General features: G+C 40.7%; 1 protein-coding gene across 3 annotated transcripts in view; it reads left to right on the top strand.

Moving 5' to 3' along the window:
- The window catches only part of kcnt1a (potassium sodium-activated channel subfamily T member 1a), a 42,175-nt gene extending 18,116 nt beyond the window's left edge, over positions 1 to 24,059 (top strand). For all 3 annotated transcript variants that reach the window (XM_033646126.2, XM_078161994.1, XM_033646128.2), the window contains 20 exons: positions 12 to 176; positions 382 to 518; positions 3,180 to 3,243; positions 3,406 to 3,514; positions 8,584 to 8,692; positions 9,801 to 9,950; positions 11,365 to 11,594; positions 11,718 to 11,934; positions 13,367 to 13,472; positions 13,608 to 13,780; positions 16,390 to 16,461; positions 16,653 to 16,787; positions 17,028 to 17,139; positions 17,329 to 17,430; positions 17,665 to 17,748; positions 17,853 to 17,981; positions 20,545 to 20,839; positions 20,940 to 21,002; positions 21,110 to 21,194; positions 22,886 to 24,059. In XM_033646126.2, the coding sequence (XP_033502017.1) occupies positions 12 to 176; positions 382 to 518; positions 3,180 to 3,243; positions 3,406 to 3,514; positions 8,584 to 8,692; positions 9,801 to 9,950; positions 11,365 to 11,594; positions 11,718 to 11,934; positions 13,367 to 13,472; positions 13,608 to 13,780; positions 16,390 to 16,461; positions 16,653 to 16,787; positions 17,028 to 17,139; positions 17,329 to 17,430; positions 17,665 to 17,748; positions 17,853 to 17,981; positions 20,545 to 20,839; positions 20,940 to 21,002; positions 21,110 to 21,194; positions 22,886 to 23,003 (2,655 nt within the window). In that variant the 3' untranslated portion in view covers positions 23,004 to 24,059. The remainder of the gene's footprint in view (positions 1 to 11; positions 177 to 381; positions 519 to 3,179; positions 3,244 to 3,405; positions 3,515 to 8,583; positions 8,693 to 9,800; positions 9,951 to 11,364; positions 11,595 to 11,717; positions 11,935 to 13,366; positions 13,473 to 13,607; positions 13,781 to 16,389; positions 16,462 to 16,652; positions 16,788 to 17,027; positions 17,140 to 17,328; positions 17,431 to 17,664; positions 17,749 to 17,852; positions 17,982 to 20,544; positions 20,840 to 20,939; positions 21,003 to 21,109; positions 21,195 to 22,885) is intronic.
- The last annotated feature ends 295 nt before the right edge of the window (positions 24,060 to 24,354 follow it).

Genomic DNA, 24,354 nt, shown 5'->3' on the forward strand with positions numbered 1-24,354 from the left:
GTGTGTGTCAGTTTGAGGAGCTGATGTACCTGTGGATGGAGAGACAGAAGTCTGGGGGGAATTACAGTCGACACAGAGCGCAGACAGAGAAACATGTAGTGCTGTGTGTCAGCTCACTAAAGATAGATCTGCTCATGGATTTTCTCAATGAATTCTACGCCCATCCCAGACTGCAGGTACAACACAACACAAAGTAATGCATTTTTATTCCACAGTACTCAAACAATCTGTGATAATGGTCTGCATGGTGTGTTTCTAAGGATGTTTACAAGGAAAATACTTGTGATTCAAATAAGACAGTAACTGCTACATTAACATCATCTACATGTTTCCTCATGCATTCCACAGTAGATGCTAAAGTGGTTGTTGTGTAATCCCAAGGACTATTACGTGGTGATCCTGTGCCCGACTGAAATGGACCTTCAGGTGCGAAGAGTGCTGCAGATCCCTCTGTGGTCTCAGAGGGTCATCTATCTGCAAGGATCTGTTCTCAAAGACCAGGACCTGCTTAGAGCCAAGTAAGTGATACACCAGCAGGTCAAAGGTTACACTTATCCAGCTTCAGTCAGGGACACTCTAGTTTTAGATGTAAACATTTATTGAAACAAATGGAAACACAGTTATGCTTGGGGCTGATGGCTTCCCAGATTAGACAAGAAGCACGCTAACAGGGAGCGCAATGCGAAAACCCCCTTGGGTATACAGGAGAGGGCCCAGTGTAAGACATTAAATACCATTTTGACCTTTGAACCATGTTAGGACTCTAAATTAAAAAGGCAGAGGCTTGGGTGGTGGAGGCAAAGCTTTGCCAGCAGCAGCAGTGGTGAGGGTGGCAGCACTGGTGTAGCAGGGATCAGTGAGTAGGTGGTCATAATTAAATGTTGTGAGGATGGCCTGTGACTGGTGTGTGACTTTTTAGAAAGAGTGAGTCAATCAGCGACGTGTCAGCTGATTACAGCTGGGGTGTATGACTTCTGTCCTGCGCAATGCTTCAATTAAAAATATCTCAATATCTTCTGGACAAATATTGTGTATAGACATTTAATGTTTCCAGAAAATGTACCCTCCCCTTTTTGAAGCCAGGAGTGTATCTATATATATATGCATAACTATACATCGATCTGCATACACATGCATGTGCATATACAGATACAACCCTGGCAAGAAAATTATGAATAAAAAAATAACAGAAAGAAATAGAAATGAAGGAAAAAAAAGAGAACAGTGAATATCTACGAAATTTGACAGTGAAAAATGAAAAGTGGGGAAAAAATCAAATTCAAAGGATATTGGGTTATTTCCAAGAACATTTTACTCTTCATGTAACTTCACACCAAAGTGAGAGCTTTTTCGGGAGCCACATGTGATCAAATTTAGGAGCTCTTTCTCTCAGGTAATACTTTTCTAACATCATAAAACCCAATACATCCTGAATCTAGCTAGTGTGAGAGGTGGGCGGGATATTCCACTGAAGCAATATCACACATCTTGCAGTAAAGGTTCAGGCAAGAAATAAGATCTAATTTGTATCTAGGTGCAGTAGTTGCCTCAAGGAGGATCCCAACGAGAGCAGTGATTGATTATATATAGATTGGAAATCTCACCACCTCGACAACTGATTCAAAAACAGACATCTAATACAGAGTTATGGAAGGGCAGGATCACAACATATGGTAAAGGTCCGCCTGGCCATGATGGCATCGGTTACATATAGGGTCAACTCGTGTACCAGTATGCCCTGTGTGCTAGTTTGCATTGCATCATTGATTCACTGAAGCTCAAAGCACCGCCGTGCCTCGATTTATTCTTGTTGCTGATATGCTCATCTGATCACACAGATCTGTCTAAATGCTATAATTGCTCTAATTAAAGGTGAAAGGAATCATCTAATTTTGATATCTCCATCACAAACAGGCCTACTGGAGGGCTGATGAATGAACAGTGTCTGTATAATTTGTGGGGAGGAGGATCGGGTGTAAGATGTTTACTGAAGTGCATTATTGATTGGTATTCCTGATGCTTCGGGAAAATAAATTCATTGATTCCTTTGGTATTCAATCTGCAGCCTTGCAGCATGCACCTACAGTCGCTGCTAAGCTTTGTGTCAGATCAAACTGTCTATAGGGGATGCAGACCTTTTATATTTTACATTTTAGGTTAGGTAAAAATAATTGCTTCTAACCATCAGTAGGATGTGAACCTCTATTGTCCTTCCTTTCCTTAATGCTGCCCAAATATTCTCTCATTTCTCTCTCAGTAAATAGACTTGTCAGAGCTATTGTGTTGCCTCAAACTGAGACAACATTGTAATTATTCATTCAAGCTATACCCATTTCTTTTGAGACTCAGCTCTTAAATGGACCACTTTCTCTGTGGAGAGCAATCATGATCCGTCTCACATTCTTCAGATAATTTTGAGTCATGAAAGTGAAAATTTTAACGCTGATGAAAGGACTGAAAGACCTGCTGTCAATCTGTACGTCAAGTCTATTTTCGTAGCTTTAATTACATGCATGTCTCAAAGTACTTAACAGAGATACAGCCAAGCTTAAAGGGAAAATCCAAGTGATTTTACTCACTGAGGTCAGTTTACTCATCACAGTTCGTATTGTCTGTGGCTTCGGAGGAAGTTTCTTGAGTCTAAGAGAATACCCCTGTCACAAACACACAATGGTCCTGTGCAGCATTTGTACCATAATGTATGGAACCCCTAACACCAAACACTAAAGTATTGCTTTGTTGGAATTGGTTATGTAACTTCACTGTAAATATTCGGCAGAGTTGTGATAGAGCAATTAGAAGTAGAGGACTGGGTGTGTGTGTCGCGCTTACATCCTGCATCTGGCACCATTTCAAATCCTCCCACACTTGTTTTGCATTCTGCACTCTCCTGGTTGTGTTAATCATATGCAAAAACAGCTCCACACTTACAGCACATATACAGTGCAGAGCATTTCAGGTTGCTCTTTGCGTGTTTGTCTATATGCCGGTGACATTAAATTAAATATTAAATCATAGGATGTTGCTGTTGTTGTCTTCTGACTGGTCAAAGGTCATTTCATTGGCTGGCTCTTTTGTTTACGATTCTTTCCTGCTGTTTTGTATTTGAGTGATTTGCCTTTGTGTTTCATGCATTTTGAGTTTGTTTTGTCGGTTGTCAACTTGTCTCGTCGCTGCAGAATGGACGACGCAGAGGCTTGTTTCATTCTAAGCAGTCGTAACGAGGTGGATCGTATGGCTGCGGTAAGCAGAACAACAGTTAATGAACTCTCTGTGATAAGTCTTTACCTATTATGAGTTGTTTACAAAACTCAAGTCATTAATGCTGTCAGTCATGAAGAGAATTACCAATTAATAAAAGGAGATTACTTTGAAAATGCATTATCTTTGACTGTTTTCCCTCAGGACCATCAGACCATCCTGAGAGCCTGGGCGGTAAAGGACTTTGCTCCAAATTGTCCCCTTTATGTCCAGATACTCAAACCGGAAAATAAGTTCCATGTGAAGTTTGCAGGTGAGAGTTTCTAAACTGGCAGTGAAACGCTTATTCGCTTTCTGAGAGGAGAGGTAGATGAGAAAATTGATCCGACTCTTATGTCTGTCCGTTAAAGCAACCAGCAGTTCCCCTCAGCTGTATAGTCTTATGGCGTCTTTCAGTTTTCTCTTTTGTTCTATGCACTTTTCTATTCACTCTCATTGCTCTCATGGCGGCACTTTCGGCTGAATGACAAAGTTGGCGACTGGCTGGTGAACATAGCGGAGCACTTAGCAGGTGAAGAGCCAGATACTTCCCTCAGGAGCTGGTGGAGACACTTCAAAGGAGAGTGAATGTTGGACTTTCATTCATCAGGTGGCCGAAAAAACGACTTCAAATAAGTACCAATTTTGCTCTGTTTTTGCTGGATGTGTAAAAAGAGTTTGCTAAGAAGCTGCCGTATTAACTTTTTGTTGTTGTTTTTAAAGATTATTTTTTGTGCATTTCACTACTTTATTTGATAGTCGGGAAAAGCAGGGGAGAGTGGGGGGATGGCATGCACTAAACTGGATTTGAACCCAGGCTGCTGCAGTAAGGACTCAGCCTCAGTGGGTATGCACTGTACTCACTGAACTATTTGAGTACACTATGTGAATTTAAAAGCTGATAATAGATTAGTGTTGTGTTTATAGCTTGTTCCGCTGCCCTTAAGTTATCGAAAAGTTAGAAGGATTGAATATGATGCAATAGAGCTGGGAGTTAATTAGCTTAGCATAGCATATAGACTGTAAACAGGGGGAGACAGCTAGCCTGGCTCGGTTCAAACCTAAGAAAATCTGCCTACCAAAATCTCTAAAGCTCAGTAGTTTATATGTTTCAAATTCTTTGTTTAATCAATTTTAAAAACAAATGTTTAAACAACAAGTTGTGGTTTTCAGAAAATCTTTAAAAACACATAGGAGGTCTTTCCTTTAGTTAACACTCATATATTAGATATGATCAATATATCCCTATTAACAGGCTATGTACCACAGTCTTTTAAGGTAGCTGTAATTAAACCTCTCCTAAAAAAGCCCACCCTGGATCCAGAGGTGTTAGCCAACTATAGACCAATATCTAATCTTCCCTTTATGTCAAAGATCCTTGAGAAAGTAGTCGCAGACCAGCTGTGTGATTTTCTCCAGGATAATAATTTATTTGAGGAATTTCAGTCAGGATTTAGAGTGCATCATAGCACTGAGACAGCTCTAGTTAAAATTACAAATGACCTTCTGATTGCTTCAGACAAAGGACTCGTCTCTGTTCTTGTTTTATTAGATCTTAGTGCGGCGTTTGACACAATTGACCATCAAATTCTACTGCAGAGACTGGATCACTTAATTGGCCTAAAAGGTTCAGCACTAAGCTGGTTTAAATCTTATTTATCTGATCGTTTTCAATTTGTTGACGTTCGTAATGAATCATCCTTACGTACCAAAGTTTGTTTTGGAGTTCCGCAAGGTTCTGTGCTCGGACCAATCCTATTTACTCTATATATGCTTCCTTTAGGTAACATCATTAGAAATCACTCTATAAATTTCCATTGTTATGCGGATGATACACAGTTGTATTTATCGATGAAGCCAGAAGAAAGTAATCAATTAACTAAACTCCATAACTGCCTTAAAGACATAAAAAATTGGATGAGCACCAATTTCCTGATGTTAAATTCAGACAAAACTGAAGTTATTGTTCTTGGCCCCAAACAACTCAGAGACTCTTTATCTGATGACATAGTTTCTCCAGATGGCATTGCTCTGGCCTCTAGCACTACCGTAAGAAACCTCGGAGTAATATTTGATCAAGATTGGTCTTTTAATTCTCATTTAAAGCAAACCTCACGGACTGCATTTTTTCATCTGCGTAATATTGCGAAAATTAGGCCTATCCTGACCCGAAAAGATGCAGAAAAATTGGTCCACGCTTTTGTTACCTCAAGGCTGGATTACTGTAACTCTCTATTATCAGGTAGCTCTAGTAAGTTCTTAAAAACTCTCCAGCTAATTCAGAATGCAGCAGCTCGTGTACTAACAGGAACTAAGAAACGAGATCATATTTCTCCTGTTTTAGCTTCTCTGCACTGGCTCCCTGTAAAATCCAGAATTGAATTTAAAATCCTACTGTTAACTTATAAAGCTCTAAATGGTCAAGCTCCGTCATATCTTAGAGAGCTCATAGTGCCATATTATCCCACCAGAACACTGCGCTCTGAGAACGCAGGGTTACTCGTGGTCCCTAAAGTCTCCAAAAGCAGATCAGGAGCTAGAGCCTTCAGCTATCAGGCTCCTCTCCTGTGGAATCATCTTCCTGTTACGGTCCGGGAGGCAGACACCGTCTCCACATTTAAGACTAGACTTAAGACTTTCCTCTTTGATAAAGCTTATAGTTAGGGCTGGCTCAGGCTTGCCCTGTACCAGCCCCTAGTTAGGCTGACTTAGGCCTAGTCTGCCGGAGGACCCCCTATAATACACCGGGCTCCCTCTCTCTCCCTCTCCTCTCTCTCTCTCTCTCTCTCTCTCTCTCTCTCTCTCTCTCTCTCTCTCTCTCACTCTCATCCTATTACTGCATCTTGCTAACTCGGCCATTCTGGATGTCACTAACTCGGCTTCTTCTCCGGAGCCTTTGTGCTCCACTGTCTCTCAGAATAACTCATACCGCAGCGGTGCCTGGACAGTGTGACGTGTGTGGTTGTGCTGCTGCCGTGGTCCTGCCAGATGCCTCCTGCTGCTGCTGCCATCATTAGTCATTAGTCATACTTCTACTGTTATTATACACATATGACTATTGTCACACAAGTATACTGTCAGATATTAATACATACTTTCAACATATTGTACCACAGTAGCCAGAACTATAACTATAATATTATTACTTTCATTAATGTTGTTGTAAGCTACTGTCATTACCTGCATCTCTCTCTCTCTCTCTCTCTCTCTCTCTCTCTCTCTCTCTCTGTCTCATTGTGTCATATGGATTACTGTTAATTTATTATGCTGATCTGTTCTGTACGACATCTATTGCACGTCTGTCCGTCCTGGAAGAGGGATCCCTCCTCAGTTGCTCTTCCTGAGGTTTCTACCGTTTTTTTTTCCCCGTTAAAGGGGTTTTTTTTGGGGAGTTTTTCCTTATCCGCTGTGAGGGTCCTAAGGACAGAGGGATGTCGTATGCTGTAAAGCCCTGTGAGGCAAATTGTGATTTGTGATATTGGGCTTTATAAATAAAATTGAATTGAATTGAATTGAATTGAACATAGCAGCCGTACCCAGTGTTGGGCAGTAATACTTTTTACAGTAACGAGTAGTGTAAGTAATTACTAATGAAATTTCAGTGATAATAATACTACAGTTACTCCAAAACCAAAAAAAAAAAAGAATTTTACTGGTGGACAGCTGCAGGCTAAAAAAAAGTGATGAAGCTTGTGATTGGATGTGTGATGGATGTGTGACGGATGAAATGTTGCTCCATGAGTGACTCCATCTTTCAGGCAGAGCCATGGGAAAATACTGGTCACATGCAATTGAAGACCTCCAGGTAAAAGAAACCTTAGCTACACTTAATGGTGATTACTCTGACATTCACACAGAGGCACACATCTTAATTTTGGGGAGATACACAATAACACATTTTATGGCGTATAACACAAATGTAATATATATAACGAGTAATGCAAAGAACACTGCCTGTAACTCCACACAACTTTAAAATGTAGATTTTTTGTCAAATTAAACAAGCAAGATATAATGTGTTATTTAATGAGGTTTAGAGGTGTTGGGTGTATTTTAAATTTCAGAGAGAGACAGTCTAGTTTAAGATAAGAGTCTAAGCCGAGTCAGGCAACCAGACATGGCCTGACTTATTTCTTCCAGCATGCCAAATTTGGGCCAATGCTGGTCGTGGTCGTTTCTGATAATGGCCCAGTGACGGCAGTGTTGGCTGCTGGATTTTGACCTGTTTATTTGGCTTGATTCTGGGGCTTTATTCATGGCAACCCTCAACCGAGTCAGGCAACTAGATACGGCCTGACTTATTTCTTCTGGTGTGCCGTGTTTGGGCTGATGCTGGTTTAGGTCAGTTTTGACAATGGCCCAATTATGGCAGTGTCGGCAGCTGGAGTAGGGCCATCGGACATGGCACAACTCATTTCTTCCAGCGTGCAGAGTTTTGGTCTATGCTGAGCCAGGTCTTTTTGGATACCTGTGATAGCTCTAGCTCCAGCTTTGTATCATGTCAATGTGGGTAGTATGCGTAAATGAACTGTGGTCAGCTTCCCTCTGTCAACCTGTGCCCAGACCTCCCTCCCCATCTCTCAGTCCAAGTCTGATGTTTGCTGGCTTTATATAGCTGTTGCTTGAACTACATCTTGTGCTTCTGCATTTTAGTATGCCCCCCACTACAGACACAAAGAGTATAGAAGTGGATTGAGAGAGAGACCTGCCCCTCTCTGGCTTTCTCTCTCCAACACAGACCAAAACTGAGCTCAAACTGTAGAACAAGGTAGTGCTGAGCTCATGTGAATCAAGATTCTGTTACTGCATTACCTATTTCTCACCTCACATGTTTTCGAAAACATATTTTAGCTTACTGTTCAACTGTATTTCAGGATTTTTGTTACCAGCTGGCTGCCTTGTTGTTTTCCTTTGGCCAAGTTTGCATTACGTCACCCACCACTGGGAGTGTTTATTGGTCTGGTGAAACACAGTGCATTCTGGTTGTTGTAGGTTTTCTATCTTTTGAGCAAAAGTGAATGCCACAGCCTTTTTCCTCTTTTTTTCTCTAGTCATGTAACACCAATTTCAAAGATATTTGTGTTTTTCTCCTGCATAGACGGCCTAGTTTTATGAAAAGACCATCTTTCCAGTTGTGAAATACTTCTTTAACGGACAGATAAGAGAGAGGTATTGATCTCTTCGTCTATTGACCAGAAAGCAAACAAACATATTTTCCAAAATGTCAAACTATTCCTGTAAAATTTGCTCTCCACTTATAAAGCACCTTTTCTGTGTAACAAATGAGATAGAACTTCTACTCTTTGGACAGCCCTTCTGATATGCTTTTTTTTTTCTTTTCAGATCATGTTGTGTGTGAGGAGGAGTTCAAGTACGCCATGTTGGCTCTCAACTGTGTGTGTCCTGCCACCTCCACCTTGGTCACGCTTCTTGTACACACCTCTCGCGGACGGTCGGTCATCTTGCATAACCAGGGTCCTCCACAGGCCTTTTCAATTTCTGCTTAGCGTGATCGCAAAGTTCAAATTACTTCACATGTTGATGTCTGCTGATGTATACATTGTTTCAATGGAACTGGTGCGGAGAGGTGAAAGACAAAAGTCTCAGCTCATTGTGGAAAACCGCAGGAAGTAAAGAGAGTGCATTAAAGCAAAAAAAAAAAAAAGAGAGAGAACAGGCAAATAGGCTAAATGGATTTTTTAGGATGTTTTCTCTGTAAAACTGTGAAAAGCTCTCTGGTGGAAAATGATTTTTCACAGCATGCAAAGGGATCACTTCTAAAAGCAGATGCCAATAGCGGAGAGAAACTGCATTAAAGGGGAATCAGTGGGCTACAGCACTTACAGTGTTCCTGACAACTCTTTAGAAAGTGAAGCTTTGTGTTTTTTTTTTTTATTATACAAAGGCGAATGGGCTTTGAACTTGCAAACATTAATACAAAAAATGTGCATGAATGTGTATTATAGTTGTCTGACTGTGTATGCTGCAGTATATCTATACAAATGTGTGTTTTATATGTATGTTTGCATTGCATGTGTGGGCAGCATGGAGTGCACAAAATGATTTTAGAGGCATGCAGCTCATCAAGGACATTAAGTGGAAATAGGAGATATTGATAATAATGAGGGTGTTGTTTTATTTTTTACATTGAGTTAGGAAACCAGGGAGTGTGAAATACAATCTATAATCTCCTTATGTAAATATTAATAAGTACTAAGAAGCATGTATGCAACTGCTACCTCAGGGTTGTTGTGAGCTTTTCTCGCAGCCCATTGCTTGAGCAATTACTGTAATTACCGGAAGTCATTACAAAGGGCATATTAGAGACAAGCTGAGTGACTGACACATGAGTCAAGCTGTCATCAGAAAACCCAGGAGACTCAGGGTGAGGGCAGGAGACCCCCGAGATTTGAAGGGATGTGGGTGGAGAGTTTTGCAAATGACAATAATGATTGATCCTGACTGAATGTATATTAGCATATATGGTAATATTTTAACACTTTAAAAGTATCAGCTTTACTGATCAGTGGTATGTTTGTATTTTCCTTGAATTAATTCAGAGAAGGACAACAGTCTCCGGAGCAGTGGCAGAGGATGTACGGGTGTTGCTCCGGCAACGAGGTCTACCACATCCGAGTGTGTGACAGCAAGTTCTTCGGAGAGTATAATGGCAAAAGCTTTACATACGCCTCCTTTCATGCTCACAAGAAGTGAGTTGACATGTAAGCTAAAGCATCTTCTTCAGATGCTGACAAGTTGAAAATATACCAAGACATTTAAAGAGGTTGTTAGTCACTGTTCATTTGTCTGGTTTGATCTTGTCTTATCCGCAGTGCACGACTACTTTTTTGTTTCATTCTAGTTTAATACGATATTTTTAACACATAAATGCAAAAAGAACAAGTAAGTAGCTTTTGGATTGTACTGTAGGTGCTTTTTTGGTCCAGCTAAAAAGTGATGTCAAATATGTCGCACATAACAAACAAGTAAACAAAAAAAATCATCTCACTGCTACAAATTTTAAATACAATTCTTGTTTGTCCAGACAGCACTTAAGGTGTTTGGTTAGCTTAGCTTGCCTTAGCCAGAAAGACTGGAGAGGAGAAACAGCAAGCTGGCTCTATCGAAAATGAGCAATATCCAACTAACAGCTCCTCTCAAGTTTAATTAACTCAATATATCATGTTTTTTTAATTACTACAAAAAAATTGTGGTTTTGCCGTGGGTTACATACCAGACAACGTTTGGCTAGACACAGTGACTCCCTAGAGTCTTGTCGTAATTGTGAGGTTGCCAGCGTGGATGTATAAAGAGAACTGGACATAGCGTTTGAGGCAGGGCCCTGTTCATTCCTATGAAAGTTGCTCAGCAGCGCATGAAGCCAAAATGGTTCAAGTGCTGCATATAAAATTACCCAGATGATCGGCACTACCTCTGTACTGTACGGCCCATAATGCCAACAACTTCCAGTTTAGCGCCCCGTTAACTTGAATGGGGATAAAATATTTCAATCTTGTGACTCTTCTAGACTTTCCAAATGTTATCAGACTGAATGGATTAAATCTCGGTGAAACGAGTCATTTCGGGGGGGGCTGTGATGCTCAAAAAAATGTATCCACTGATTTACAGATGTCTCTTTCGCTATGTAAGTCAATGAGAAGGAGTCTCTTTGGACTGCAGGGCATCACTTGAAGGTGTAATTACACTGTTTGGCCACTTCAAAGCCAAGCGCACTTCCTGGGGGCTTGATTTCAATGGCATGAAATTACCTGGATCTACCGCATCAAGCAAGTGCACTAGAGATTTCAGACGGCTGTGCAGCAAACTTCCATATAACATGTTGACTGATAACAGTAAATAACTTAAACCTTGGTGAACCTTAGGGGTGCTTGTAGCTGACACAGCCGGGCTAGCTGTTTCCCCGTCTCCAGTCTTAATGCTAAGCTAAACTAAGCTAACTCTACTGGCAAGTGTATTTCCTAAAATGTCAAACAATTCCTTAAAGCCTTAAGTATCAATTCTGCTATGAAGTGTCATATTTGTATGGCTTTAGATGCAATGATTATATCATGGTGTCAGATATTTTCTTCAAGTATTTGCTAACAGCAGGTATGTGACGCACAGGTATGGCGTGTGTCTGATCGGTATAAAGAGGGAAGAAAACAAGAGCATCCTGCTGAACCCTGGCCCGCGCCACATCATGGCTGCCTCAGACACCTGCTACTACATCAACATCACCAAGGAGGAGAACTCTGCCTTCATTTTCAACCAGGAGGAGAGGAAGGGCCGACCTGCCGGGGGACTCTATGACGGACCCTCACAGCTTCCCGTGCACAGCATCATTGCTAGCATGGGTGAGACTAGACAGTGTGATCAACTTCTCTTGTTAATGAAAGAGGTCTCCATGAATTTGGATTGATTGTGGCGACTCTAGTCCTTTATGTGTGATTTAACGCTCAGGCGATTATAATTTACAGGCACTGTTGCCATAGACCTTCAGAATTCAAGTCCGCCTGACGTCTCAGGTGGTAAACTGGTGCCGCCCACAGTAAACGGAACAGGGGGCCGTCGGCCGAGCATCGCTCCAGTTCAGGAGATCGCCGACTCCTCCTCAATCCTGCCATGTGACCTCCTCAGTGACCAATCAGAAGATGACTCTGTCTTCACAGATGAGAAAGGCCATTCATCCACTGAGTAAGGTTTCTGTTTTTCTACACAAATACCCATACTTTAAAAACCTAACCACAAGGAGGCAGTGCAAATAAATACATATTTACTACTCAAGAAGAAGTACCAAACAGATGTTAAATATTACTCAGGCAGAAGTTTGATTTCTTGTGTCTGAAAACTTTAAATATAGTTTGTTCACATAACTTTGAGCAACTTCTTAGTCTATGAAATGTTGGTTGTCTAAAGTGCTGCACCCAACCTATTCAGCGTCCTAGGCAGGCAAGCCTCCATGACCAGTAACTAAGTACAAATTTGATGTGCTTTTACTTTGCTTGAGTGCAGGGTCCGATATTAACACCCACCAAGCCCAAATGTGGGTAGATATTCCATTAGGCAAGTAAATCTCAAAAGGCTATCTGCTACACTGGCGTGTAAATGTTTCTGCCAAAATATGAATGTGATAAAAAACTTTGCTTAAAGCCGCTACCATTTTTTTTTTTTTGGTGTCATTAAAGGACGCACTGCTCTGCTGCTCCTAAGGTGTGCCTGTGCTGTCTTTGTCACACACGTGCAAGTCTTAACAGTACTGCCAGTCTGACCTTCCTGATTGGTGCTAGTTCTGTGGCATTGTTTACCGCACAGAACATCAGTTGATCCACTAGGCTATCACTTGCCGCTGGTCAGCTGCTGTCAGCAAACTTTTATTTATTATTTATTGCCTCCCACATTGTCACCGGCAGCACATGAGCTGCACTTCTTCCATTCTTAGCTTTCACAATAAAAGCCCTAGATATATACACTGCATCACTGCTTTCCAGAGGGAACTTATTCACATAATGTTACCGAGACTGTGGTGATGAGCTGTTCAACATATTAAAGTAATTTTGCTTAAACTAATTAGTTTATTTTGGCTGCAAAAGAATATGCTTGGCTGGTGGATATTTTCATCTACCAGCCACCTTACCCAGTAAATCAAAAAGTTAATTTCAAGACACTGCTTGAGTGTTACTCTATATTTCACTTCACTACAGTCCAGTGGAAAATATAGTTTTTTTACTCACCTTAACACATTAACTAAGCAGCTGTAGTTAATTTGTAGTGTAAGATTTTTGTTACTTTTTGTTTACTTTTTGTCCTTGTATTATACTAGTCAAACTGGATTTTAGATCTACAGACAGATTAATAAATAAAAGCTGTTGCATTTCTGATTTACCTTAAAATACTTGAAACCACTTAAAGTCACTTAATGAATGCTAAACCTGCCAGATGCAAATTAAGCAAAAAATAATCAAAGTGAGTTTCATTTCTTTACCAACAGACAGACATATTTTCCTCACCTGTGTCATTCTGTGAATTTTTGTTAGAATAAGAAATGACAAGAAAGCCTGACCATTTTTTCTTAACACTTTTTGCTTCTGTGAAATGTGTCATTCATGCTTTTTGGATTTCTTGGCAGGTACGTGAAAGGTTATCCCCCTAACTCTCCGTACATTGGGAGCTCGCCCACCTTGTGCCATCTGTTGGCTGAAAAAGCCCCGTTTTGCTGCCTACGACTGGACCAGGTGGGCAGTCGCTGTTCCAACTTAGTCACTCAATTACTTGCTGCCTCCATCTTTCCTTCCAGTCCTTCCCTCCTCTCTCTGTCCTTCGCATCACAAAAGCAAACCTAAAATACCTGTTTTTTGTTCCTCGTGCAGGGTTGCAGGCACAACAGCTTCGAGGATGCAAAGGCTTATGGTTTTAAAAACAAGCTCATCATTGTGTCTGCTGAGACTGCAGGGAACGGTCTTTATAACTTCATAGTGCCTCTCAGAGCTTATTACAGACCCAGGAAAGAACTCAACCCTATTGTCTTGCTGCTGGATAACCCGTGAGTTCTCATTAACACACACTCACACACGTAACACACACATTGTCCTTTTTCTTTCAACCGTCACTCTGTCTTTCACCATTTCACGCTGGGAAACATTATGTATGCTAAAAGCTCACGTCAGCCCAGCACTTAGGACAAGGCTGTGGAGGTGGAACTCCATTGTTAGCCCTGATGTTAGGTTAGTTGGTGCTGCTCACAGTGACGGTGTGTTTTGAGCGACAAAGAAAATAAAAATGCTGTGCTCTGTAGCTCCAGACAGTTACCATAGCAACTTGCTTTGCCTTGAACCGGAATGATATATATTGCTACAAGGGGGAGAAAAAGATGAAGAAAATGATTTCTTTGGAGAACATCAAGCAGGCTTTCATCGACAGCCCTGATGTGTCCCTTTTCAGCCCCCACATGCGAGCTCTCAGGACTCTCATAGAAACACACACATAACAATAAACTCTCCCCCTCCATGCAGCTCTCGCTCCCTCCCCTCCTATCGCTGTCGCACACGCACAAATACAAACACCCACACACTTGGATACGCAATTCAAGCACTTACGACAGCCTTGGGTCTCTAGTCAGCAGGACTGGGCAGATGCATAAAGTAATATTCTGTCAGGGGTGGTGGTGGCGGTGGCGGACTGGCAGTAATGAAGCAACTAAATCTCTGTGAGTGTGTTCAGCACCAAACAGACTCAGCTTGAAGACACACCAAGGCTCCAGAGACCCCTGTACTCACTGTTGTATATCATCACATAGTAAACACTCACATCCCTAAAGAAAATACAAAGTTGTTTTCAGTGTATTTAATATGTATTAAGGGTAACGTCAGCCCCCAAATGACCATTTGTAGATCAGATACTCACCTCTTGAATTTGTGGAGAAAACAGTTTTTCCTTCATGCCTTCACAGTGAATGAATAATCCAAAAAAAGATGAAACTCTTAATGAATTGAAGTCATAGGGGTCTGCATTTAACGACAGCAATACTGTGTTGAAACATCCATTTACTAGAGGCGTGGGGAAAAAAATCGATGCAGCGTAGTATTGCGATATTTTGTGTGGCAATATTTTATCCATACACAGAAGCCAAGTATCGATTTTTTTATCAAATAAATTATTAATATCGCAAATATAAATAAAAACTTTGGTAGCCTACAAGAACACTAAAATAAATTGTTTTTTCAGTTCACTAGATACAGTTTGCTGCATTAAAAATGATTCACATGGGATGAACTTTATCAAAACAAATGCCAATAAAGATTACCCTTGGGGACATAATTTGTAGTTGAAAAAAGGTAATTAATCAAAATATTTGGCAATATATGTAAAGGGATAGTGCACCCAAAAATGAAAATTCACCCATTATCTACCAGCGAAAGCACGTGAACACACGTGAACGCGGTGCCCAGAGAGACAGTTAGAGCTACAGGCTACAATGAGGCTAAAAACAGAGTTCAGATGACGTTTTTCCAAACAACTTTTTATGTCGGGGCTTCAGGACACTTGGATCACTACGGACGAGCAGTATGGAGATATTTTGTGGTTTCAATTATGTGTTTTTGGACGTTTGAATCTAGGGCGCCATAAGCCTCCATTAGGTGGAGTTGTGTTGCTACCCCCTCTCCCCTTGGATCTCCGCAAGTGTTGTGAGGACTCTAAAACTTCACCTGAGCCTCCATCGGCATATGGGTGAGTAGATAATGGGTGAATTTTCATTTTTGGGTGCACTGTCCCTTCAAGTATCGTGATAATAATATCTCGTGAGTGGCGTTGGTAGCATAGTGGATAGTGCCGGCGCCCCATGTATAGAGGTGACGCCTGCAGCGTTCGCAAGTTCGACTCCGGCTTGCAACCCTTTGCTGTATGTCGTCCCCCCACTCTCTCTGTCTCCCCATTTCACACTGTCCTGTATAATAAAGGCAAAAAGCCCCAAAAAATAATCTTTAAAAAAAAATAATGTATCGTGAGGCTTCTGGAAATTGCCACCCCTACTATTTACAAACTCTCACACAACTTGTGCAGTATAATCCGAGTCTCATTTATCCAATAGAATACTCAGTACTTCCCAAATAGACAGCGCTCTCTGAAGGGGAACTGAACTAAAAGTAAAACTTCTCTAAACCAGACTCCATTGACAAAAACACTAATTTTGCCTCGCTGAACACAGGAGCTGCTGGAGACATGGATTATACTAAATGAGTTATGTGAGTTTTACAGTGGACGTTTTGTATAGTTTTGCTGTTATTAATCGTGGACCCCATGACTTCAATTCATCAAGAATCTTCTTTGTTTGTTTGTTGGATTCTTTGTTCACTGTGGAGGCATGTGAGTAAAATGTTTTTTCCACAATATCAACATAACACGGGTTGAGTAATTGATTAGTTTTCCTGTCTTGCCAAATATTTGTCAGTTTTTGGTCAAACATCAAAAATGAAAGAACTCATCATTCAGTTACACGTATACAAAACCAATAGGAAAACATCAATCTGAATAAAAGTTACAGTCTTTTGCATCATCGTACTAAGGAATGTATTGTGTGGTTTGGAGTCAAAAGGACAGTAGAAAGCCAAATGAAACTCACTTTCTCTATCATATATCAAATGTTTCCTGCAGGCCAGATAATCACTTTCTGGAGGCCATCTGCTGTTTTCCTATGGTCTACTACATGGCTGGGACCATAGACAAGTAAGACTGTCAAATAATCTCCTGCTTTCCATTCTGATTGTATTATATATTTCATTTATCTTTTCATTAAAATATATTGTAGAGGAGTTTGTCTCTGAGATTTAATTGAATGTGCAGTATGTTCCAGACAAATTGGTATCTGCTTTTGTTCTGCTCATTGTTGTTTTTGTGTCTACGTGTGTGTTTTTCAGTCTGGACAGCCTGCTGCAGTGTGGCATTATCTACGCAGATAATTTGGTTGTTGTGGATAAAGAGAGTACAATGAGTGCTGAGGAGGACTACATGGCTGATGCCAAGACTATTGTAAACGTACAGACGATGTTCAGGTAACTGATGAGCTTTTACCGTACTATTTATCTAATGTGATTCATGTCATGGTCTTTGATTTATAACATCACTGCGTGTATCTGAACCAGCATCGGAAATCATGTTTGGGTGACAGCGGTGTTGTTGATATGATTTTAAAAGTTTGGTAATAAATCGTGATGTTTAGTCTTTAGTCCTGTGACTCTGTTTTTTTTGTTTGTTTGTTTGTTTTTTGATAACACGCTTTTCTCTCGTTCCAGGTTGTTTCCCAGTCTCAGCATCATCACAGAGCTTACTCATCCATCCAACATGAGATTCATGCAGTTCAGAGCAAAGGACTGCTATTCACTGGCCCTCTCCAAGCTGGAGAAGGTAACCTGTAACAAGAGGGCTTACAGTGAATTTTGTAGTATGAATTATGAACATGAATTGTTGCAGAAGACAGGATTTTTTTCTGTAGCCAGTCCTCACACTGTTATTTCCTACACTATCAGAAGAGTGACAGATCTTTAATGTTGATCATTGCTGTGTTTTGTTGCGTTTCTTGGCTCTCCCCCACAGAAAGAGCGTGATAAAGGTTCCAACTTGGCCTTCATGTTTCGCCTACCCTTCGCTGCGGGGAGAGTGTTCAGTATCAGCATGCTGGACACCCTGCTGTATCAGGTTGGTACACACCTACAGCTAAGCACCTCAAATAATTCTTTTCAATGCCAGGTGAAAGAAATGAATGTGTCTTACAGCAGCAGCAAAAACAGTGTCACCTGAGGAACAGAGCAGCATCATCAGCATAAAGCAAAAGTGCCCTCTTGTGTTCACTCTTTGATAGAAAACTGACCTAAGTTTCTTTGTGACTGTTGTTTCGTTATAAAGTTATAAAGCTGTTTTTCTGTGATTCAGTCTTTTGTGAAGGATTACATGATCCTTATTGCGAGGCTGCTGCTGGGGCTGGACACCACTCCAGGATCAGGGTACCTCTGTGCTGTGAGTTAGATCGGAAAAAAAATCTATAAGTAAAGAAAAATCCAATACAGTGCCATACTCCAATTTATATAGCTAATAGTATAACTATGTATCTCTTATTCCAGATGAAAGTAACAGAGGAAGATCTGTGGATTAGTACTTATGGCAGACTGTTCCAGAAACTCTGCTCCTCCAGTGCCGAAATTCCTATCGGGATCTATCGGACAGAATCCCACATATTTTCGACTTCTGAGGTGAACACTCTGCAGTGAATCTATAAATTGCATCATCAATCCTGAATTGCAGGAACATGTTTATTACAAATGACTTGTGGTGCAGGGGAAAGGTCAGAGATCACTAAGGTCATTAAGATTAATCCTCTGGGAGGCATGAATCTCTGTGTCAATGTTTGTGCCAAACCATTTAGGTCATTCCAATACAAAGCTCCATCTGACTGGAATAATCTTCCTCTTTTCTTTAGATCTCTTACCTCTTTCTGCTGCTTCAGGACTTCCTTATCTTCATATCTCAAAACAACCTGTTCATGTTTTTAAAATGTCATACTGAAAACTGCTATGTAACTATTAGTGGTCATGGTATCCAATTCTAATTTTCTTGTGCAACAGCTGAGGGCAGGGGGTGTGGGTGGGAGATGGTGAGCAAGATGTCTGTATCTGTGCATTTGTAGTGTATGTTTGTTATGTAATGCCGTTTTGTCTGTATGTTTTCGTTCTGTATTTGTGTCTGAGGACCCCCTTGAAAATGAGATGCTACATCTCAAGGGACTATCAATAAATTCAAATTTAGTAGTTGCTGAAATGATTTACAGATTAATTGAAAACTTTGATCTGCTGGTGGCGCTAGATAAAATGTCAGGGGGTGTCCAAAGTCAGCAGGCATTAGCCCCTGGGGACCATGCATTCAAACCTTTACATAAGACTCAGGGGATTAATTGAGGGAGACCCTCATTTTCAATGATGCTGAGCATGGACAAAGACATAAAAAAGTAAGCAAATCTAAAATAAGTTGAAATAAACAGACAATAAGCAACCAGTTAAAATGAAAATACAATCATACAAAACAACAAACAATAAGAACAATAATGGCGAAAACCTTAAACACAGGATACGGAGTAGATATGTGGTTAATAGCATATACAATCACTTAAAACAGGATCTGAAATTAGGCATTTGAACAGTCATAGTGGCAGCAGAGAGTCAAAATTTAAGGTCTTTTGCAGATTCTTCCACATATAAGGTGCACTGTAAGAAAATTACATTTTTCCAGGTTCAGTTTTGATTAACGAAAGATGGAGCAACAACCTATTCTGTGAGCAAGTACCAAGATCATGTGAGAACAGAGTTGAAAGGGATAAAAAATAGGGTGGAAGCATCTGTAGTTTTATAAATAAACAAAAACCAATGCTGGTCCACCTTATAGCCAAATGTGGCTAGTCAACCTTTTAATAGAAAAGATGGCAGTGGGAGGTGCTGTAAGGATCAGCAGTTATGAACCTTAGAGTTAAGTGGTAGATAGCATCCAGTGATTCTAATGTAAAGGTGGCGGCTTTCCAGTATTTATAACATCCCGATAATGCAAATATATAACAATGTTGATTCTACAATTGTTTTTCTACGGTGAATAAGGAAGCAATTTTTCTATCTATACAGAAAACCAAGAGTTGTTCTCAACTTATTAATCAGAGTGTTCATATGATGCTTAAAGTTAAAATTATTATCCAACCAGATATTTATACAGGTATTTATACTGTGCCACTCTCTCTATAGATATGCTGTTTGCCGAGTTGGACATTCAATGGCTGATAGACGTTGCAGAAAAATATAAAACTGGTGTCATCTGCATAAAGATGAAATTTACCAGATTCAGAAGAGAGGACAGTTTCATTTATGTAAATCAAGAATAATATTGGACCCAACACTAAACCTTGCGGAACACCTTTAGTAATATTTTTAAATTCAGAATGGACATCACCCATACTTACACATTGTAATCATTTAAAGATGTACTATCAAACCATAGGGAACTGACAGAATCAAAACCAAGACAGAAGAGTTGCCTTAAAAGTGATGTATGGTCAACAGTATAGATGCTTTAGACAAGTCCATAAACAGATCAGCATAATGCCCCGTTCAGATGTAGCGTCTAAAAGCGCGTGGAAAACGCCAGCTGTGCCGTTTCCATCCTTTTATCCAAGGCGCTTCGGAGGTTGCGCTACTGTCTCGCCTGCCGTTACTAAGCAACCAAAACCGCCTGTCACTCACTGTCACTTAACAGGGGAAGTAAAAAATAAAAGCATATCATCATGCTCACCAGTTATCCCAAGCTCCGAGCTGATAATTCTCCAGGCATTGTTCCTTCTGTTGGAGTCAAAGTAGTACGACGAAGACAGGTCATATAACTCAGGGTATCCCTGGACAAGAATGATCAGTCGCTCCTCCATTGCTTGCTGCCTAATATCCAATCTAATGCCTAATATTTTAGACAACACAATTTGGAGATAGAGCAATAATTATTTACATTGTGTTTGTCACCACCTGTATGTAAGGGAAGGACATGCTGTTTTCCAGTCGAGTGAAGACAGTCAGTTTGGAATGACAGTAAACCATAAATATCCACCCAAAATTCTCAGCAGTCTATTCAATGGTTGATAAATATTTCAGCCTGGACCAAAGTGATGACTGACCGACACCGTCATCCCTAGAACTACTCCACCAGTGTGGCTAAAAAATGTCATTTATCAGGACTTATATTCAAACATCCTGGCCATAAAGGTAACTTCCTGTCCTCCCACCCCAGTCGCAGGTGTCAGTCAGTGTTGACGACTGCGAGGACACCAAGGACAAAGATGGCGAGTCTCGCAGCAATGACCAATCAGACCACCCCCTGCTGAGGAAGAAGAGCATGCAGTGGGCAAGGCGTCTGAGTAAGAAAAGCGTGAGGTGGCAGGGAGTGAACCGGGACTCGAGCAAGGACCACGCTCAGCGTATCGCTCAGCAGCGCCTCAACCTCTACCGACGCTCTGAGAGGGAAGAGCTATCTGAGCTGGTCCGCAACCGCATGAGGCATCTGGGCCTCCCCACCTCGGGATATGGTGAGGAAGTTCTCAAGCCAAACAGCTCAGACTTTCCCAAACTTTCATGTCATCTGCTACTTAAAAGTTTGTCTGTTTCCTGTCTAACTGTTGTGTGTAGAAGACCTCACTAACCTGACAGCCAGCGACGTCATGAACAGAGTCAATCTGGGATATCTACAAGGTGAATATTTTAATCACAAACCTATTGCAGGTAGAAATTAGATTGTAACACGGTTGTGCAGATGCAATTTTTCCAGTCTGCTGATTGAGATGATGTTTTGGTTTCAGATGAGCAGAATGATCACCAGAACACCCTGTCCTACGTCCTGATTAACCCTTCGCCTGACACCAGGCTGGAGCTCAATGACGTTGTGTAAGCAATACTCCTTTATGTGCACACCTTGTGCGTGTGGGTTTGTGTGTTTGGTACAAATGGTAATCTGGTGAAATTTGAGTCACCACTGCTATTGTTTATTTCTCAGCTTTGTCAAAGCTGTCTAATTTGTGGGTGTTTTGTATTGTTGTGTCCATTTTTCTCAGAAATTAATCCAGGTGATAATGAAAGCAAAACAGTTTGCTTTCACAGTTTTTTTCACAGACAAATACAATAAACATTGCATTTTCAATTTTCACTATTCCTTTTACCCGTTATCTTACAGTACTTTACTTAAGATATACTATGCAGGACTTTCCTTAAACGAACAATGTATAGACTTATACACGAGTAATCCTTCTCAGTCATTGCTTATGACCCACAAGAAGTGCAAGTTTTTGCAGAGACTCTGCCATATGTCAGTATTTCCTTATTTTCTTCTTACATTCTGTAAGACGTTTATCGGCATGTACCCCCATGGCGCTCAGGTGAGGTCAGGGCTTTACAAAAAGGTAGCGACCAGGTGCCAGACAATAGGCGGCAATCATCCATGGGACACAGCGCTTTGGATTAGAGGGTGGCACTGTGGAGGAGCAATGGATGGCCCTGACTCACAGACTGGTTACGCCTCACAGACAGCCTGTCAATCAAAGCGCCCTTGCCCTTAATTACACATAACTTTAAGACTTAATAAAATTTAAACGGGTGAGTTATTTAAAAATTCACCCTCTATAAAGTTGTCATGAAAGGGGGGATTAGCCCCGTTTTTTTGTACCAGGCAGTAAGAATGTTTATTTGTGCTGTAAAGTTATTTCTATGAGGACTGACTCACTTTTGAAGCCAGCCTCAAGTGGCCATTCAAGAAATTGCAGTTTTTGGCACTTAGCGTTGGCTTTATTTTGCCACTGACAATCCCACAGTGAATTATCACCTGACTCTTTTGGTTTTACAGGCTGCAATTTTGCTGTTTTGCTTTACACCTGAACCTTTTATCGGGCAGCAACAGGCGCATGTTTTAACCAAAAAAAAACACTGTACACTACCTGCCAAGCACCAAACAGCAGACAGCTAAAAAGTTAGCAACTAGCTGTTGAACATTGTGAAGCATTTAGTTGCTAAAGAGCCACATATTTCCCTCAGGAGTTGGTAGAGACCAAAACAGAGCCAAAAACAGAGTGAACATACATGTATCAAGTGATAGTAATGTTGCTCCGTGTCTTCTGGATGTGTAAGTAAGCAGTCATTTGAAACACATTCAGCATGAGAACTTAAGGTGATATTTGTCAGTGTTTACAGCTTGGTCTGCTAAATCACTTACTGTAATACTGCTTCACAAAAGAACAAATGCTGCCGGGTTTGTAGCATATCATTTTGGAAATAATATACAATTATAGGGAAACATGAATTTTTAACACAACAGCTGAGCAAGCAAGGCACCTAGCAGTATCCATAGCAACAGCTGTTTCCTGTTCATGACAGAGAGCAGAGAGTGCATCACACAGTTTATTTGTTTATTGAGCTCCTGTTCTTTCTTCATGGCTGAGAGTGTGACTCCTGTACTGAAGGGTTAGTGGGTATGGATCAGTTTAGGAAAGTGCCCCGAATGCTGAGCTCCCATGGGGCATCTCTTTGCGACTGACGCACATGCTTATCTCATTTCATAATCTGCCCTCTTGCCCTCTCTTTGTCAGGTACTTGATTCGTCCGGACCCTCTGGCTCACGTCCCAGAGGAGCCTCCTGTCCACAGAAGCAGCCTGAGAGAGAGACACGAGTCCAGCATAGACACCAGAGAGGACACCCAGCTCTGATACCATGCTGACCTTCACCTACACTTCTTGATAATCACCCCCTTCAGCTTTCACGGGGGTCTAGTTGCGTCCACGCAAGTCCAGTCTGAAAGAGGCCAATTTGTGCTACAATGTTCCAGCACTGCAGTCTACTACTGTATTATATGAGTGCCTACTGTTTGGCAGGTGACATTTGACGTCATCTATGACATTTCCATCCTCCTGCCACAGACATTTTGTTTGTAAGAATAGTGCGTTCATTTTGCTGTAAAAGCTCTCTCAAGATGAGCAGTCAGGGACAATTTGGATCAGGTCCAACACACCTGCAGCTTTGCCCTTGATTAGACTGAGTTAGAGAGATTCATCAAACAAAAGGACTTTGATCACAGGACGACCATTAATGATTTCCACAGTCATTGAAACATCCTGAGTTTCAGAGTGGATTGTATATTTTGTTGTGGCAAATTGAACAGTGACATTAGAGATTTTGGGATGCAGAGGTTGGCAACTTAGTCTTTTCTTGACTTTTTAACATTAATAGAAACCAGATGAACATATTCCAATCACATAAAATCAAACATAACCTTCAACACTATGTGACTTAAAATATGCGCATTAAAGCTTTCCTTTAAAGCTTATTTTTTGTAGCTGAACCATAGAAGTAGTTATTCAGTGATGTAGAGGTCTTAATTAGTAAGTTATGTACAAACAGTGATGGTTATTTATATGTTTTGCTGCAGTACATTTCTTAGGTTGGATGAGGTTTTTTGCACTAGAGGTTCTTAGTTTAACCCTTTAAACGGGCCGTGCCATATATTCAGTATTGTGCCATAAAGGATTTATTTAATTTGTACTATATTAGTAATGAGAAAACCTCGTTTTACTTTCAGCACTTCTCAGTGAAAGAGTTTGCTTATGAATTTACTTAATTTATGGCTGTTTGGACAAGGTATGCATTTCTAAAATGCTACATAAACAAGAAATTTTGACTTCAACCGTATTTAAATGTGGAAAATATTTGTACTTAAGTTTCATTTGATTTTAATTTGCACATTAAAGTGCTATATTCTGAAAAACGAATATTGGAACTGTTGTGTTGCTGTTGAATTCATTTGCAACATGTCTTTAACGTAGAAATGGCAAATTAAAGGAATAGTTTGGGGAATTTGCCAACATTTGGATGAGAAGATCCATATCACTTTAGTGACTGTGCACTGAATATGAAGCGACAGCCAAAAGACTGTTAGCTTAGCCAAAAATTAAGACTGTAAACAGCTACTGGACAAGACAACAGTCTGAGCTTGATGCAGATTTGTCAGTTAACAGCCGTAATTGAAAGCAGGAGACCACTTGAAGTGTACAGCTGAGGCCT

The sequence above is a fragment of the Epinephelus lanceolatus genome, chromosome 19 (genome assembly GCF_041903045.1).
Source record: "Epinephelus lanceolatus isolate andai-2023 chromosome 19, ASM4190304v1, whole genome shotgun sequence".
Taxonomy (NCBI): Eukaryota; Metazoa; Chordata; class Actinopteri; order Perciformes; family Serranidae; genus Epinephelus; species Epinephelus lanceolatus.